The sequence below is a fragment of the Ctenopharyngodon idella genome, chromosome 6 (genome assembly GCF_019924925.1).
Source record: "Ctenopharyngodon idella isolate HZGC_01 chromosome 6, HZGC01, whole genome shotgun sequence".
In the NCBI taxonomy this organism is placed as follows: Eukaryota; Metazoa; Chordata; class Actinopteri; order Cypriniformes; family Xenocyprididae; genus Ctenopharyngodon; species Ctenopharyngodon idella.
In genome coordinates, this window is record NC_067225.1 from 4,824,328 (window position 1) to 4,843,553 (window position 19,226).

The window sequence follows — 19,226 nt, forward strand, 5'->3', positions numbered from 1 at the left end:
TCGCTCCCCGGGCGCCGCAGTAAAAATGGCTGTCCACTGCTCCGGGTGTGTGTTGACGGTGTGTGTGTGTTCAATACACACTGCTGTGTGTGTGTGTGTACACTTGGATGGGTGAAATGCAGAGCACAAATTCCGAGCATGAGACCATACTTGGCTACACGTCACGTCACTTTTTATTCTATTTCTATATGACTGTGTTTTGGACTTTGTGAATTTTGTCGCCACCGCGTGTTTGTGTGTTTGAACTGCAGTCTGCGCAATACATTGTGGGATATATGTCATGGCGGCGCCCGCACAGCAGAAATGACATATGACTTCAGATATTATTTGCTTTTAAAAGCTGATTTTTTCTTCGCGTCTCTGCTTTTAAAGTCTGTATACTGAATGAATTCAGCGGTGAGTGTATTTTCTCTTGTTTACTAAGTATGTTTTTCACATGCAGGAAAGTAATCATGCTGGTAATCTGTCTTGAGCTACTGTAATATGTCAGCTTTATAGATGTGTGTAAAGATACAAAATGTGCCTTGGTATTACTATGTTTTGGTGTGTTATGGTGATGACATTTTGCACGGTAATACTATTTTATTTGAACATATACTGTGGTATATGTCTTTTGCCATGTACCATGGTAATACCATGGTGTTCTTTGAATTGGCTCGATTACCATGTACAGTAAATACAATGGCAAATGAATATAGTAATCATGCATACCATTGCATTTATCAAACTACCATGGTATTATAGCATTAGTGTATCTTTTTATCAAAGTACAAAGGGAGTAATCAACTTTAGTACTAGATTCATTTGTGTTTGTTATCATATCATTTGCATTAAACAAGTTATTTAAATAATACTGCTATTCATGATACATCTCTTTTATAATTTTAAAAGCGTTTTGTCTTCTAAGATGTAATGCAATAGTATATCTGTAGTCATTGTACTGACCTTGTCCTGGATTAATGATATAATTTAATATTCATTGTCCATATATGAACTGTTAAGCTTTTTTATTAGAAAATCTGCAATGAAGCGGATAGCAGCCTTGATTGGCAGAACTGGGTTGTCCTGTTGGCATCATGGGAGCCCACGTCTTCCCCCTCTACCTGCCTGGGCCCCTGGACCTCCGTCCATCTGTCTTCAGGTCCGACACCTGGCTGCAAAACAGGTCAGTCTCAAAATGTTGAATCCTTCACTAATGCTTATCAGAAGGGTCACAACAGTCCAATGCAGATCACAAGATTAATTCAAGATTCCAGATTACAGTACAAACCAGATTGTTTGGATGCCTTGTGTGCATGTGGTGAGCAGAACGTTTTATGTTTGTCCTGCTGTAGAATAAGGGTCATTTCAAAGGTGAGAAGTTCAAATCGAAACCAGTGAAACTAGAGAAACAACAGAAGCAGGAGGTGGAGATCAAACAGAGGATGACTGTGTCTGAACTCGCCAACGCCATGAATAAAGACATTGGTGAGTGTTGATCTAAATGAGATGAGCTTATGATGGAGTTTCTGTCTCTTCTTGCTATATGACATCATGCTATATGCATCATGACAACATTATCAATGTTTTTGAAATAAGTCTCTTATGCTCACCAAGCCTGTAAAATACAATAAAAACAGTGATATTGTGAAATATTACAATTTATAAGAACTGTTTTCTATTTTAATACACTGGAGGTCAAAAGTTTGGAATGATCACCAAGGCTGCATTTATTTGAATAAATAAAAATATTAATATAATACTCTGAAATTTTAATACAAATAACAGTTTTCTACTTGAATATATTTTAAAATGTACTTTATTCCTGTGATGCAAAGCTGAATTTTCAGCATCATTACTTCAGAAATCATTCTAAATTATTATCAATGTTGAAAACAGTTGTGCTGCTTAATATTTTTGTGGAAACCATGATGCATTTTTTACAGGACTCTTTGATGACTAGGAAGTTCAAAAGAACAGCATTTGAAATAGAAATATTTTGTAACAATGTAAATGTCTTTACTATCACTTTTGATCAATTTAGTACACCCTCACTGAATAAAAGTATTAAAGTCAACATGAAACAGAAGTTGTGATAGTCTTTTCTTCCCTATTGTGACGTAATACAAGTGAAAAAACTTCTGGAAAAAAAGGTGTGTTCATGGCATGTTGAATTTAATGTAATTACAAGATTTCTTTTTTCCTCATAGATCTCATAATTGCACTTGTATGCTGGGAGTTTTCTGTGACCTTCAACTTGTACCACATGACCGCTGAAGATTCATTTAGGCGTTGATAGTGTTATAGAAATGCATAATTCCCAGTCTGAGTAACAACTCGGAGTAGAACATCACGTGTTGTCATCATAAAATTATGGTAATTGCGTGAACTCAGCACAAGAACAAATGTAGGATGGGACTCGATTTTGTCCATATGGAATTAATTGGATGGTTTGATGTTTGTGGTTTGCTGTTGGTGGATTTCACATGAGAGACAGGTTGTCCCGCCCTCAACTCTGCTCAGAGAACATATGGTCCCTCTCTACATAGAGTTAAAATAACACTGAAGCAGAGTTAAAGTTAATGAGATAATATGCTGTTTGTGGAGTTGTTTAATCAGATCCTGAGAGATTTATTGTCTTTTGTCTTTAGTTGAGTTCATCTTAGGCTGTGGCTGGAAGTCAGTTGTAGTTCTTGTATTTCTCTTCAGTGATTCTGCTTGTTAACAGCAGGTGTTCATCACTAATGCTCAAACATCACTTAATCACTTAATTATCTCATTAACTTTAACTCTGCTTCAGTGTTACTTTAACACTATATAGAGAGGGACTCTGAGCAGAGTTGATTAATTTCTTTAAAAAAATCCCCAGAGTTTAAAGTCCTCAAATGGTGATCACAATAGTGTACATCTGTATTGTTCCCCCTCTTTAGATCACGTCTGTGAGGCCCTGCTCAACACAGATGTCGATCTGGATGAGTTGGAGCCTGACACAGTGCTGGAGGAGAAATGGATAAAAGAGGCAGTAAAGAGATCAGGAATGAAACACAAATGGGCCAAACTGGTGGAAACCAAAGTCAGAGAAAACAAAGATATCCAGAGACAGTTAGGACGATTTTAATAATACAGCTGACTTTTGTATAATTTTCTACATGTATAATTTTGTCTATTTCTGTAATTCATAAAACATGTTTGAAATGTCAGACCTCCCCCAGATCCCGCTCAGTTAGTCCCTCGAGCTCCAGTGGTGACCATCATGGGTCATGTAGACCATGGAAAGACCACCCTGCTGGACAGTCTAAGGAAGAGTCAGATCGCTGCTCAGGAGGCGGGGGGCATCACACAACACATCGGAGCATTCCGGGGTAGTGACATCCTCAACATTTCAGTGCCATTTATGATTTTTTTGATTATTCTCAGAGTCCCAGCATAGCACAATTGTAATGTTTGTATAAAGCAATTAAATAATACCTAATTTTCACTAAATATAGATGGGAAAGGCGGGCTGGCGGAAGCTAGTTATTTTACTTTATAACTTGTTAAATATGGAGTACGTTTATGATGGATGCACTTTTTTGAGCTTCAAACAGGTGGTTTCCATGCATTGCCATTATAAAGGAGTTTTGTGATAAAATTTGTCTGTCTCCTGTTCAGTTCAGCTGCCCTCAGGTGAAAAGATCACTTTTCTGGACACACCTGGCCATGCAGCGTTCTCTGCTATGCGGGCGCGTGGAGCCATGGTCACTGATATCGTCATCCTTGTGGTTGCAGCTGATGACGGTGTGATGAAACAGACAATTGAGTCCATACAGCATGCCAAAAAAGCCAAAGGTAGACGACAATTTAAAAATGATGAATGAAATTAAAGTTTGAATTAAAATAAGTGTGATCAGATTTTTATATTAATGTATTTATATTTATCTTGGACTCAATACATTCTTACTATATATATATATATATATATATATATATATATATATATATATATACACAAACATTTTTATGTATTTTATATATTATTATTATAATTTTGAGATCCAGCTACAGTTGTTTTGTTCATTGTGTGTCATGAAGATTCTGTTTTTATCTGCAGTGCCGATTGTTGTCGCTGTGAATAAATGTGATAAACCTCAGGCTGACCCCCACCGTGTGAAAGAGGAGCTTGTAGGCCATGATGTAGTCTGTGAGGAGTTTGGTGGGGAAATACAGGCCATCCATGTGTCTGCGTTAAAGGTACAGTGGTTCTGCCTAATATTTGAACTCTTATGCCACACTTAAAAAATATTTAATGTCACTGAATAAAAAGTCTCATAATATCAAAATACCAAACCAAGCAGCATCTTAAGCAAATGCTGTGAAATCTTTTCTCAGAATTATTTTCTCCTTTTTTTTGCCATTTGTGAAATGACGGTTAACTGTCAAGTTGATTGTTAGTAAATGCATTAAGTTAGTTCTAGCAAAGTAATCACAGGTGTAGTTTATAATTAATTATGGACTTGTTCATATAACATGTGACAACCAGAAAGTGTCCAAAATTTTTTACATTTAATACATTTTTTAAAAAAAATACATTTTTTTTTTAATCACGTAAAAACCAAAAAACTTCCTCTTGTGAAACATCTTGCATGAAAATTGTGTTTGTGCTTTATTTATTTCAAAATAAATGCCACTTTTGATATATTTTAGCATCTAATGCAATAACGTTTATACTTTTTTTGGTGAGGCTTTGGTGTCTATAAATATTTTTGGGGTGTCCAGGGATTTGTCAGGGTATATATTTGCCCACTCTTTAGTACGTATGTAGTTTTGTGACAGTAGTACCTCGCCACATGATAATGGAATTATTATATATGAATATGGCAGCAGTTAGAGTGTAATTTCTCTGCAGGGGGACAATTTATTAGAGCTGGCCGAAGCCACGGTGGCACTGGCAGAGGTCCTGGAGCTGAAGGGTGACCCCACAGGCCTGGTAGAAGGGACGGTCATAGAGAGCCGGACAGACAAAGGCAAAGGGTGAGTGTAAACAATACATATCCTTAAAGGGATAGTTCACCCAAAAATGAAAATTACCCCATGATTTACTTAACCTCAAGCCATCCTAGGTGTATATGATGTGTACGGTCATCTGCTGGAAGCTAGTTATTTTAGTTTATAAAGTATTAAATATGGATATTTTCCTTACAAAAACCCATTAGAAGGCCTTTATTAACCCTCTGGAGCCACATGGATTATTTTTATGATGGATGGATGCATTTTTTGGGCTTCAAAATCGCGCCCCCACCCCCCATTCACTACCATTATAAAGTTTGGAAGAGCCAGGATATTTTTAAATATATCTCTGATTATGTTCGTCTGAAAGAAGATAGTCAGATGATTCTTATTGGATGATAAGAGTCACATGTTGTGTTTCACAGGCCTGTTACCACGGCCATCATCCAGCGTGGCACTCTGAGGAAGGGCTGCACGCTGGTGGCAGGAAAGTGCTGGGCTAAAGTGCGCTTCATGTTTGATGAGCACGATCAGGCTGTGAGTGAGGCCGGGCCCAGCATCGCTGTGGAGATCGTGGGTTGGAAAGATCTTCCCTCTGCTGGTGAGGAGATCCTGGAGGTGGAATCAGAGGTATCCTTAAGCTTATGTTTTTAAAGAGATATATTCTACGTTTTTGCAGCATTTTTTATCATATATGTTATACACTACTGGAATCATTAAGATTTTTTTAATGTTTTAGAAATTATGCTCACTAAGGCTTCATTTATTTGATCAAAAATATAGTAAAAACAGTAATATTGTGAAATATTATTACAATTTAGAAGACCTGTTTTCTATTTTAATATACTGCATTTTAAAATTTAATTTATATCTGTTGTGTCAAAGCTGAATTTTCAGCATCATTCTTTCAGCACCAGTCTTCAGTGTCACATGATCCTTCAGAAATGATTCTAATATGCTGATTTGCTGCTCGAGAAATAATTTTTTTTATCATTATCAATGTTGAAAGCAGTTGTGCTGCTTAATATTTTTGTGGAAACCTTGATACATTTTTTTCAGGATTATTTGATGAATAGAAAATTCAGAAGAACAGCATTTTTTGAAATGGAAATTTTGTATCAAAAAGATGCCTTTACTGTCACTTTTGATTAGTTTAATGCATTGTTGCTCAATACAAGTATTATTATTAGGGCCCGAGCACTGATGGTGTGAGGAGCCTATTGTAATTGCTCAGTAATCTAAAGGCCTTTGCAACATTAAATTGCAAAGATCTTGAGTTTTCGTTGAAGGGCGTGTCCGTAGCGGCCTGACAAATTTTGATGTTTCGCCATGAAAGAGGAAGCTGTTGTAACTCGGGCATACAATGTCCGATCTGCCCCAAACTTCACATGTTTTATTAGAGTCCTGGTCTAAAGACTTCTACGTGGCAATATTCAGTTACAGTCAAAGCGCCACCTGCGGGCAACAGGAAATTACATGTTTTACACGGTGATTAACTCCTCGTAGACATTTAACCAGATCAACATCATATGTTGTCAGTCTAATCTTAAGACCTTAGCAATGATAAATTTCAAAGATCTTGAGTTTTCACTGAAGGGAGTGTCTGTGGCGGCCTGACAAAGTTTGATGTTTCGCCATGAAAGAGGAAGCTGTTGTAACTCAGACATCAAGTGTCTGATCTGCCCCAAACTTCACATGTGTGATAAGAGTCCTGGCCTAAAGCCATCTATATGCCAATATTCATTTAGTCATAGCGCAACCTCCTGGCAACAGGAATGGCATGCTTTGCACTGTAATTCACTTCCTGAAACACATTTGTATATGCCATGAAGTACCAAACATGCTAGAAACGTTAAATCATGCAACACTTGGCTAATTGCTAAAGTATGCGATTAACGCCATGAGGAAGTTGTTGTAACTCAGGCATACAGTGTCCGATCTGCTCCAAACTTCACGTTTGATAATAATTCTGGCCTGAAGACATCTACATGGCAATATTCAGTTACAGTCAAAGCGCCACCTGTTGGCAGCAGGAAGTGTGGCACTTTGAAATGACTTCTTTGAAAAATTCCCCTGTATTTATTCGCTTACATGCATGTCGCCCACTGTTCACTGTTTTCCTAAGACCAACAGGTGGCGGTGAGCCCGGGTGCGAGGGCCCTTTCATCGCTGCTTGCAACTTTAATGATTATTATTTTATTTTTTTTACTTACACCAACTTTGAATGGTAGTGTATCACAGTTTCTTCAAAAATATTAAGCAGCATGACTCAACATTGATAATAATGTTTCTTGAGCACTAAATCGGTATATTAGAATGATTTCTATAGGATCATGTGACACTGAAGACTGGGGTAATGATGCTGAAAATTCAGCTTTGCCATCACAGAAATAAATAACATTTTAAAACATTAAAATAGAAACAGTTATTTTAAATTGTAATAATATTTCACAATATTACTGTTTCACTATATTTTTAATCAAATAATGCAGCCATGGTGACCTTAAGACTCTCCTTTCAAAAACATAAAAAAAAATCTTAATGATTCCGAACTTGTGACTGGTATTGTAAATGATATATGTTGTGACTGGCTAACCTCCATGCTGCCATAGTTCACATAGTTTTTTCTCTTAGCAAAGGGCCCGTGAGGTGGTGGAGTGGCGCAGCTACATGGAAGAGCAGGACAAGCTGAAAGAAGACCAGCAGGCCATCGAAGCCAAGCAGAAGCAGCATCAGGACAGCTACAAGAAAGAGCGGGAGAGCACGGCCCATCTCTCCTGGAGACAGAGGAGGGCGGCCATGTACCGGGCCAACAAACACAAACTCATCCACAGGACCAGTGAGAAAACTGAGATGGAGGAACTTACGCTGCCCGTGATCATCAAAGGTGAGATGATGCTTCCTTCATTTCACCAGGGCTGTTGACAATAAGAGATTGAGCTTTTTTAGTCTCATGTAAATTCAAGTCAAAAAATATATTTAAAAAAAAAAATTCTAAATAACCTTTATTGTGCACAATTCATATTTTGCCTAAATTATTTCCATTAAAAAATGTAATAACTTTCTCAGTCTCTGAAACGAATCTTCCATATTGGGAAGTGAAACGGATTGTTGAAAATGAAAAAATGTAGGGCAGGATTTACTTCATTGTTTGGGTAGAGGCAGATCTGAATGTGAACTTGAGGTTGATTGCAAGAAAGTAGCAGGGTTTAAGTGGACTAAATGATTATAGAAGACCGGCATATGTTGTTTCACTGGAAGATATGACATTTTGATTAAAAATTACAGTAACACTTTATTTCGAAAGTCCACTTTAGACATTCTACTAACTATAAGTAACTTTGCAACTACATGTCAACTACCAGTCATTAGAGTATTAGTAGACTGCTTAATATCTGCAAACAATTTATTTGATGCTCCCCAACATACATTCTAGTACTGACTATAAGTAACTTTGCAGCTACATGTCAACTTATTCTAACCTAAACCCTAACCAAACCCTACTAATACTCTGTTAGTTGACATGTAGTTGCAAAGTTACTTATAGTTAGTAGAATGTCTAAAGTGGACTATCGAAATAGTGTAACCAAAATTACAAGCTCAAACAAAATTTTAAAAATGAAACAAGCATTTTGAATTGTTCACAATAAGATCAACATGCATTTAGAAAATAGATACAGTAAATTTACATTTCATGGTGAAATGTACAATACAAATGTACAATAATATTATATCATGATGGACAAAATTAAGTTCCTTCCTATATTATTTTATTTAGAATGGGGCATTAGAATGCTAAGAATATATCATGTGACCATCTGCACTCATCTGTTTTTTGTGTTTTTGTTAATAATAATAAGAAGAAAAAATGTTTCAGTAAGATCAATAACATACATTTAGAAAACCGATATGGTGAATTTTTATTTCACTGTGACTTTACTAGTAATATTATATCATGATAGACAAAATGAAGTTCCTCCCTGTATTATTTTAAAAATGGGACATCAGAATTCACACATAGTGTGTGACCAGCTGCACTTTTTCTTATTATTTAGGTGATGTTGACGGCTCAGTAGAGGCTATTTTGAACATCCTGGAAAGTTACGATGCTGATGACCAGTGTCAGTTGGATGTGGTACATTTTGGTGTGGGCGACATCTCAGAAAGAGACATTAACTTGGCAGAGACGTTCTCAGGTAGGAATCCACGATAGCCACTGGAAAGGAATAAAAAATGGCCGCTAAACTGTCATTCATTTAGAATAGTAGTTGTGTCCCAAATGACGCACTATACTATATGCGCTATGTACTCAACCATTATGAATTTTATAAGGTTATTTTGTCATTCAACATTGGAGTCTGATAGCCCCTCCCCCTCAGCTATGTAATTAAAGCGGCAACAGCTGAGTGCATGAAGTGTCCAACATTCCACACTTTAGTGCATCATCCAGGTATTTAAAGTGCACTTTTTCTTTTTGGAATTTTCAGTGTGAACACACTACCCACACTATTTACACTATTTTCACAAAACGTCATGGAATAGTGCGTGAATTTGGATGCACCTAGTGATTCTCAACCAGGGACCCACTAGACTTTAAAATAAGCTAAAACAGTTAAAAATCAAGATATGAGTTGGCATAATATTTCTTATTTTAATTCATTCCCTCAACAACTGTATTTTTATTTATGATCCAAGGTTCTCACGATCTTGAAAAACCTGGATATATGACAGAATTTTAAAAGTGTGATTTTTAAGACCTGGAAAAGTAATGGAAATTAGTATTATGAATGTAAATTTTTCTAGTTGTCAAGCTCTAAAATATTTTATTGGGTAGAAATTGCTGTTTGTGAGTTAAAAAAAAATAAAAATAAAAATCACAAATGACTAGAAAAGTCATAAATGACACTTTTCTAGTCATAGTAAATCCCGAAGAACATTCAGTTATTGAAACGTCTGAACTTATAGATTTTAATTATTTATAATTATTTTAATTTATTTATTTATTTTTTAATATTGCCACATAAAATATTACAATAAGAAAATGAGCGGCTTTTACCAGAAATCTTTACCAGATCATTTACCAGAAATTATTGCCTTTGGTGGGCCTTGAAGTCTAAAAGGTTGAGAACCACTAATTTTTTGTTTGGTTTTTCAAAGTGTCAGACTTGGTCATTTTCTTGCATTCTCTCTTTATCTCCATCATTGGTCAGGCATCATATATGGGTTCAATGTTGAAGCAAATAAATCGATTCAGCAGATGGCTGCTAAGAAGGACATTCCCTTAAGATTACACAGAGTCATCTACAAACTCATAGATGAACTCAAAGACGACTTGAGCAGCAAACTGTCCCCAACCACAGAAGAAAATATAATTGGTGAGTTTAACTTTAATATCACACATGTTGATTTTAAACTCTTCGTTCTATTAAACCCTTGTGCTGTGCTGAAAATCATTTATATAATTTTACCGGGTACATCAAAAATTACCTGCCTTTTAAATTGCTTGTAAATCTCTCATTATGATACTATTATCACCAAATACTGGATTTAATCTTTTTGTCAACTTGTTTTCTTTTAATTGAGACATGCTTTGTATTTCCTTTTGAAACTGATTGAACATATGCCTCATTGATCTGAGTTTATGCACCTCAGTGTTTGAGTGAATAAAGTTCACTCAGGCTTATTCGCATAAAAAAAAAAAAAAGAGGCCTACGATCAATCGGTTCCAAAAAGAAATACTAAACATGTCTTTGTTAAAGCATTATAAGCCATGAACCAAGCCAACCAGCTACGAGGTAAATCGTAACATTACAAACTTTTATTTGTATTTGAAAATTTGACAAAAATACAAAGGTTCAAGACTGTGTACTTTAGTGAGGGAACTACAGTCCCATGAAACAGTCCCATGAAGCATTGCAATGCGAAAAGCATAATCGAATTAAAAAAGATGGAGAAATATATATATTTTGACCACCTGCCAAATATGCTGTTGGTCATCCGCGTGCTGCCAAAACAGCACCGACCCACCATGGAATGCACTCTACAAGACCCCTGAAGGTGTCCTGTGGTATCTGACACCCCAAGGCATTAGCAGCAGATCCTTCATGTCCAAGGTGGAGCCGCAATAGAGTGGTGTGGTGCGGGTATGACGTCAGAACTCAGAAGTCTAATTCGCCAATGGTTCCTTCAAGACTTTCCAATGTTGTTTTATTAAGAGGTTTTCCAATTTATGTGTACAATAAAGCTTGTGGTAAACATAACTTGGCTAAACTTTGACGTTTTGTTCTACAATGTAAATTAAACACACCCATGGTGAAAATGCAAATTTTGAAGCAGTTATGTTCATTTTTGAAAGCATACATAGATAAGACGGCTTGGGGTGTGAGTGTGTGCAGTGTACATTGTAGAACAAAATGTCAAAGTATAGTCAAATTATGTTTACCACAGGCTTCCTTTCACTCATAAATCGAAAAACCCCATTATAAAACCCAATAGGAAAATCTTGAAGGAACCAGTGGTGAATTAGACTTCCGCATTCTGCCGTCATACCTGCACCACTCTATGGATTAGATTTGTTTGCCCAGTACATCCCACATGTTCAATCAGATTGAGATCTAAGGAATTTGGAGGCCAGGGCAACACCGTGAACTCTTCATCATGTTCCTCAAAGCATTCCTAAACAATGTGTGCAGTGTGGCAGGGTGCATTGTCCTGCTGAAAGAGGCCACTGCCATCAGGCAATACAACTGTCTGCAACCACCATGCTCACTGGACCTGGTCTGCAACAATGTTTAGGTTGGTAGCATGTCAAATTGATGTCCACATGGACCCAGCAGAACATTGCCCAGAGCATCAAACTCCCTCCTCCGACTTGTCGTCGTCCCACAGTGCATCCTGGTGCCATCACTTCCCCAGGTAAACGGCGCGCACGGCACACACTTACACAGCCATCCATGTGATATAAAAGAAAATGGGTCTCATCGAACCAGACGACCTTCTTCCATTGCTCCAAGGTCCAGTCGGACACTCGCGGATTGTAGGCGCTTTTGACGGTGGACAGGGGTCATCATAGGCACTCTGATTGGTCTAAGGCTGCACAGCCCCATACGCAGCAGAGTGTGATGCATTTTTTGTTGTGACACATTCCTCCCATAACCATCATTAAAGTTTTGCGTGACTTGTGCCACAGAAGGCCTTCTGTCAGTTTGGTCCAGATGGGATTGCCTTCGTTGCCGTTGGGAGCCCATTGACCTGACCGGTTTGTGGTTTATCCCTCCTCGGATCACTGTCGGTTAATTCTCACCACTGCTGACCGGGAGCAACCCACAAGCCTTGCCATGTCAGAGATACTCTGACCCAGTCGTCTGACCATAAAAATCTGGCCCTTGTCAAAGTCGCTCAGGTCTTTACTCCTGCCCATTTCTCCTGCATCCAACATGTTTTCTACAAGATATGATTGTTTGCTTACCATCTAAGCTACCCAGACCTTGACTTGTGGCCTTGTTATACAATAGAGGTGGTTTCAACACATACCCTGTGTCAGCAAGTCAGTAAGTTTTAGTCCAATGAGATAACATATATCCTGTCTGGGTCAAAATGACCGAAACACAACCAGAGAGTTGAAGGTTCATTCTTTAGCTCATGAAATGACCAAGCCAACATTTGTGGGTGAACTTCACCAGTCATTTTTCCCTGATGCCCAGGCTCAGATATAATCTAGAGATTTTCTTGCACTGATTTTGATCTGTTATATGAGATTAAAATATCGTAAAATGTGTTAAATTGAGATGCGAGTCCTACAAACAGGGTTGTTTGAGGTTTGTCTTTCTTGCCCTTGAATGTTACTTTCCCCCTTCATTCTTCAGGTGAGGCCTCAGTTCTGGCCACATTTGATGTGACAGTCGGGAAAAAGAAGATCCCAGTGGCTGGTTGTAGAGTTCAGAAGGGCCTACTGGACAAAAAGCTGAAATATAGACTTATTCGAGGGAGAGACATTCTCTGGGAAGGTAAACCAATGCATCAGTACTGATCAATGCTATGATTATCGCATTTTAATGCTTGGGTGTTTGACATGTTAAATGCATGCTGTTTGAATTTATTATTTTATGCATTTGTTTCCTCCTTCAGGATCCTTGACAACACTGAAACATCTGAAGGATGATGTTCAGACCGTAAAGACAGGCATGGAATGTGGTCTTTCTTTAGATAATGAGGAACTACAGTACAAACCCGGGGATGAAATTGTTTGTTACAGTGAATCTGAGATCAAACAGAAAATATCTTGGGATCCAGGATTTTAAAGGACTGCGATTGACGCATCAGTATACTATGCTATGTAGTATACATGCGTATGCAAAAGCTGTAACAAAATTTGCTATAGCAATCCTACACTATCACCAAAAGATAATAAAAAAACAGTAAAGTTTGATTGTCTTTATTTTGACTCCCCAGATCAGGACTGAACTAAGTGTACATAATGTATTTTAAATTGTAAATAAAAATGAAGAAGAGTCATGTTTTCAAAAAATTGTTCTTTGAAAGGTATCATGATTTTCATGGTGTTTTTTCTTTACAAATATATTTTAACCTTTATCTCATAAGAGCTTTCATAATACATTAAACAGTACCTTAATCCAGTAAATATATACTTAAAAAGGATCAAATCAAGATGGAAAAATATATATACTATATATGTAAAACATGTACACAATGTACATGTTATGAATTTCAGTTACAAAGTAATGAAATCATTAAAATTTAAGTTTAAATAAGTTTCTTGTGCTCACCAAGGCTACATTTATTTGATCAAATACAGTAAAACAGTAATATATTACAATTTAAAATTACTTTTTTTTATTTAAATATATTTTTTTTAAATGTAATTTATTCCTAGATTTTCAGCATTACTACAGTCTTCAGTGTCACTTGATCCTTCTGAAATCACTCTAATATAAAATGAATTCAGCTTTGGTGAACGTAAGACTTTTCAAAAACATAAAAGAAAAAATTAAAACATTTTATTCAAAACTTTTGACCAGTACTGCACACAGTGTCATATTTAATGTAGGTAAGGAAGAATATTAGGTGTCTTTAACTCCTATGTATTTGCATCAAAAAATAAGTACAATGTATGTGTGTTCATATTGTATTGCAAAACACTTTTGCTGCTATTGAGGTGGGACATGGGTAAGGTTAGGGACAGGTTTGGTGGTATGGGTAGGTTTAAGAGTCAACAATGTAATTATAGGCATAATTATATGCAGGTATTTTTTTAAAAAATATAAGTACAATGTAAAAACATACACAATAAGTGCATTGAATCAATAAATAGTAGTTGAAACCCCAGCTTCACAGTCATTCATTTGACATTTTTATGTATGTCAGAGCCATGGTTTTGTCTCAAGATGCACACCAGTAATGTTTTTTTTCTAGGGTATGTTTATAAAAGCTACTTAAATACCCTAATTGAACTAAGCCCTGTCTGTGAAACCAGGCCAAAGACACCTAATATAAAATGGGACTGAATATTACAATGCAAAAAGGAATATAACCTCTAAAATATACTTGTTACTAAAGTATTCTGTCCTGTTAGCAAAAATCATAAATTTCTATTTATTCATGATCATTTACCAATAATTTTAGCCAACGTGTCAGTGTAACAGGTCTAAACCCCCAAGAAGTGGTGTTAATCAAGAGACGAGATTAATTTTTAAATGTGGACACCATAACTTTATTTACAAAGTACAAACTCAAGATCAGAATGCTGCACAGAGCATGTCGTCAGGAATGTACTTCACTTGTCCTCTGGTTTGTTGAAGCAGTAAGTCAGGCAGCACTTCCCGCAGTAATGACGGTCAAAGTGGCTGGCCATGAACACCCCGGCTCCACACTCATCTGCGGGACACTCGCGGCGCAGCCGGTGGATCTTGCCGTTCTCATCAACCTGAGGATCAAGACGGCCAACTTAAAGATCATACTGACAACTCCCGAAGCCGAACGCAGAATACATGCCTGACAGGTAACCTACCTTGTAATATTTAAGCACAGCGAGCTTGACCTTCTTTCTCTTATGCTTGTTCTTCTTGGGGGTGGTGTAGGACTTCTTCTTCCTCTTCTTAGCACCACCACGCAGTCTCAGCACGAGATGCAGTGTGGACTCCTGGATGAATGTGCGCAGCGTTAATTTGGATGCTTTGGAGTCTATTACATTATTGGAAAACTTGAGCGGTGCAATATGATGATGATTAAACAATCTTCAAATCTGTATGATCACTCAGCTTGGATCATTATCTACTGACCTTCTGAATGTTGTAGTCAGACAGGGTGCGTCCATCCTCCAGCTGTTTACCAGCAAAGATCAATCTCTGCTGATCAGGAGGGATTCCTGCATTCAAGACATTTTAGCGGTCAATCTTTTATCTTAATGTTTTTTTGTAGTTCACAGCATTGCACACACAACTTACCTTCCTTGTCTTGAATCTTTGCCTTGACATTTTCAATAGTATCAGAGGGCTCAACCTATAAAACATTGATTCCAATTGAAATTACTTAACAGTAAACTGCACTTAAAGCAACAGCTATTCAATCAATTCAAATGAAAAGGAGACCAACAGCAATTGTAACTTTTATGCTATGTCTAAGGCTGTTTTCAGACTGTAGGCAAATTGGATTTTTTCCTCAAATCAGTTCTTCTCAGGCAGACTGTCTGCACTATTAATTGTAAGTGATTAAATAAGATTTGTCTGTCCAGACATAACCATCCCCTCTGCATGGGTCGTCTCTCTCTAAATAAGCAACCTGTCGAGTTGCGGTGCAGAACTCCTCCATCGCACAAGAAAAACTCAGCAGCATCCGGAGGAGACTAGTATATATTGGGATGTTCTGTGCTGTAGTCACTGACAGCTTTGCCATGCAGTGTTTCCGTCATCGATTTTGACGTTATCGCTGTGTCTCGCATTAAGAGTGATGCAAAGACAATTTGAAATCCAAATTTGAGCAGCCAGCGCATCTGCAAAAATCTGATTTGAATCACATTTCAAACCACCTCCAAATGTGGTTTGAATCAGATTTAAAAAAAAATAAATGAATAAATAAGATTGTTTTTGTTTTTTGCTGTCCAGACTTTCAAATACCCATCTGGATATGCAAAAAAAAAAAAAAAAAATTGATTTTTGCTGACAGTCTGAACATAGCCTAAGTCTGGCTTTTTTTTTGTTGTTGTTGAAAGCTCTTTGAATTTAAACTGATAACTACCAACTTACAGGTAAAATAGTTAAGTTACAAAAAAAAAAATAAAATAAAGACAAACGCTTAGACTGCAATAGACACCTATCATATATTGGAAATGCTTTGCAATACATTCTCATTTGTTAATATTAAAGGATTAAAATTTCCTGATAATTTACTCACCCCCATGTCAACCAAGATCTTTCTTCAGTCGAAAAGAAATTAAGGTTTTTGAGGAAAACATTCCAATATTTTTGTCCATATAGTGGACTTCAGTGGGGTTCACTGGGTGGAAGGTCCAAATTGCAGTTTCAGTGCAGCTTCAAAGGGCTCTACATGATCCCAGACGAGGAATAAGGGTCTTATCTAGCAAAACGATCGGTCATTTTCTAATTAAAAAATAAATATTTATATACTTTTTAACCACAAATGCTCATCTTGCACTTCTCTAATATAGAGTGTAGAGTTCTTTGAAGCTGCACTGAAACTGCAATTTGGACCTTCCACCCGGTGAACCCCACTGAAGTCCACTATATAGACAAAAATACTGGAATGTTTTCCTCAAAAACCTTAATTTCTTTTCGACTGAAGACAGACAGAAATTAACATCTTGGATGACATGGGGGAGTAAAATATCAGGAAATTTTCATTCAGAAGTGAACTAATCCTTTAATTCACTAACATTAACAATGAGCAGTATATTCTTACAGAATTTGTTAATTTTAGTAAAAAATGTTCATGTTCGTTCACAATACATTAATATTAACAGATACAACTTTTGACCTAAATGTATGAGTAAATGTTCAGATTAACATTAACTAAGATTAATAAATGCTGTTTAAGTATTGTTCACTGGTAGTTCATTTTAAATAATGAAGTTAACTAATGTTAATAAATGAAATATTACAATAAAAGTGTTACCCATACATTGATGTGGCTGTAAATTGGGACAATTGCAGTTAAAGTAAAAACTGCGTAACTGAATTGAAATATTCCTAATATTATTATTTCCTCAAGTTGTAGACACATTTTAGACACAATTTACATTTGTTTCCAGTCTCCTCACTGTACGAATGCAGCTGAGCCACGACATAGCATTAGCATGGTTTAGGGCTTCCGTATAACAATAAAAAAAATCGCCTTTGCTTATGTTATTACAGTACGTATACTATACTATTATATTTAAAGGTTCCTACAATGCCAGAAAATTGCCATCACATAGTCAAACGCTGCAATAAACTCAAATAATAAGGTATCGAACTATCTCGGGCGGCTCTTCTGCGCCTCACCTCGAGGGTGATGGTTTTCCCCGTTAAGGTTTTCACGAAAATCTGCATCTTGGCGTTCAATCCACCTGTGTATAAAACATATGAATGTTTCTGGATAAAGTTAAGCACATATATTAACGAATATCATATTTATTTCGTTATTATTCGTTCGTAACAGTAACTCACCACCAGCTCGTAGATGGCGGAAATCGAAAAGGGTCCTTCAAACGGTAAAACGTGCTCTTCAGCGCTGTAAGGCTGCCCGACAAACTGCCTGACGGTTAAAAAATGTCCACAAAACATTTTAAAGTTGTATAGACGCCGTTTATTTAACTATTAAGATATAATTATGAACTATAACATATTGAGTTTTCATTTTATTAATCGATTTTTTTACAGTGTCTGCAGATACAAACATATATCGTTCGATAAATGATTATTTCTCTTGCTGAAACATCACATCACTGTTTACTCAGTTTTGCCTCATAGATTAATAAAAAAAAAACTCACTATTTTTTTTTTTTTTTTTTTTTTTTAGATTTTAGAATTTATACCTTGTGAATGTGAGCGTATGTGGGAGAAATGTATGTCCACCACCAGGGGCGCTATAACAAGTGTTGGCACTACATTTTGAAAGAAGAGGATTTAAGATTTGCTCACCAGAAATGAAAATGGATTCAGTTCAGTCAGTGATATACTAACTTGATGCATTCGGTGTGCTCAAAGGACTTTCACGGGCTTGCAATGTCCAACAAAGTCCTCCTTATGTCAGATCTGACAAACATGCAATTTTTTCTACCTCTTTGTTGTATTATATAATACATCCTTTCCAGCCCTTGTTTGAGCAAATGGTCATTGGCTAATTTACCACATGCTCATTGCTCTGTCAGTACTTCTGTGAATATTGTGCAATCTTGTTTTTGTAACCACAGGCAACAGCCTGTGCATAACGTGGCTCTTACTTCATCTCTCATTGCCAAAAATCTATTATTTTCTCTGCTGAAGCAGAATGAGGAAATGGAGCTCTTTGTATTTGTGCACTTAGATCTGAGTGGTCTGTTTCTGAACAGCATGTTCTCATATATTTGTCAGCACAACATTTAAAAGAATGTACCACATTACTACTTATTTTTACAAACAAACATGCAACAGCTATTAGATGTAAGACAACTGACCCAGCATGAGTGATTACTGTTGACACCTGGGTTCTGCATGATGTTATAGAGTTGTGCCATGAAGAAAGCAGCTTGTAAACCATGTGTGTCACAACACGTATAGTTCCAAAAAACAGGACTGTCTCCACCTGTGTTAAATGCTCAGGGGGAGAGAGCAAGTAGATACAGAACACAGCTGTAGAGCCAGATCTAAACAGCAGTGTAGATTTGACATGAGAGAGCATGAGGGCATGCACTATGTCAGCCTCCATGAGATCAGGTATCTCTGCTTGTGTGAATAGTATAGTCAAATTATAACGCAAGATAAAAGTTACAGTGAGCAAGATGGAATGCATTGCATACTTTCAGTGTAGATAAAAATGTACAAACTACTCTCAAATGGCATTGAAACTGATGACAGGAGGCATGCGTATAGGGTGAAAAAATAACTTTGGGAAAGAATTTGGTAGCACTTTATTTTACAGTCCTATTCCCCATGTACTTACTATGTACTTATGATAGTAATTGTAATAACTGGGTAATAACTAGGTACTAACCCTGAACCTGCCCTTAAACCTAAGCTTAACCGATGTACTTACCTTATATTACCCAG

General features: G+C 36.8%; 2 protein-coding genes across 3 annotated transcripts; one reads left to right on the plus strand and one right to left on the minus strand.

Annotated features, from left to right (window-relative positions):
* Positions 1-229: 229 nt before the first annotated feature.
* Positions 230-13,509, plus strand: mtif2 (mitochondrial translational initiation factor 2). Of its 2 annotated transcripts, none has more exons than XM_051897129.1 (14): positions 230-396; positions 1,003-1,165; positions 1,335-1,467; positions 2,910-3,081; positions 3,181-3,341; positions 3,631-3,807; positions 4,070-4,209; positions 4,865-4,989; positions 5,391-5,595; positions 7,600-7,852; positions 9,021-9,161; positions 10,176-10,340; positions 12,831-12,971; positions 13,093-13,509. In XM_051897129.1, the coding sequence occupies exons 2-14, from the start codon at positions 1,025-1,027 to the stop codon at positions 13,263-13,265; spliced, it is 2,127 nt and encodes a 708-aa protein (XP_051753089.1). In that variant the 5' UTR covers positions 230-396; positions 1,003-1,024; the 3' UTR covers positions 13,266-13,509. The 2 variants fall into 2 exon arrangements, with proteins under 2 accessions (XP_051753089.1, XP_051753090.1); XM_051897130.1 differs by having other exon boundaries at positions 237-396; positions 1,015-1,165.
* Positions 13,510-14,667: 1,158 nt separating this feature from the next.
* On the minus strand, positions 14,668-17,733 carry rps27a (ribosomal protein S27a). The gene is made up of 6 exons (XM_051897131.1): positions 17,646-17,733; positions 17,481-17,545; positions 15,429-15,483; positions 15,264-15,349; positions 14,993-15,124; positions 14,668-14,908 (listed from the first exon to the last, which is right to left on the minus strand). The coding sequence occupies exons 2-6, from the start codon at positions 17,526-17,528 to the stop codon at positions 14,759-14,761; spliced, it is 471 nt and encodes a 156-aa protein (XP_051753091.1). The 5' UTR covers positions 17,529-17,545; positions 17,646-17,733; the 3' UTR covers positions 14,668-14,758.
* Between the last annotated feature and the right edge of the window lie 1,493 nt (positions 17,734-19,226).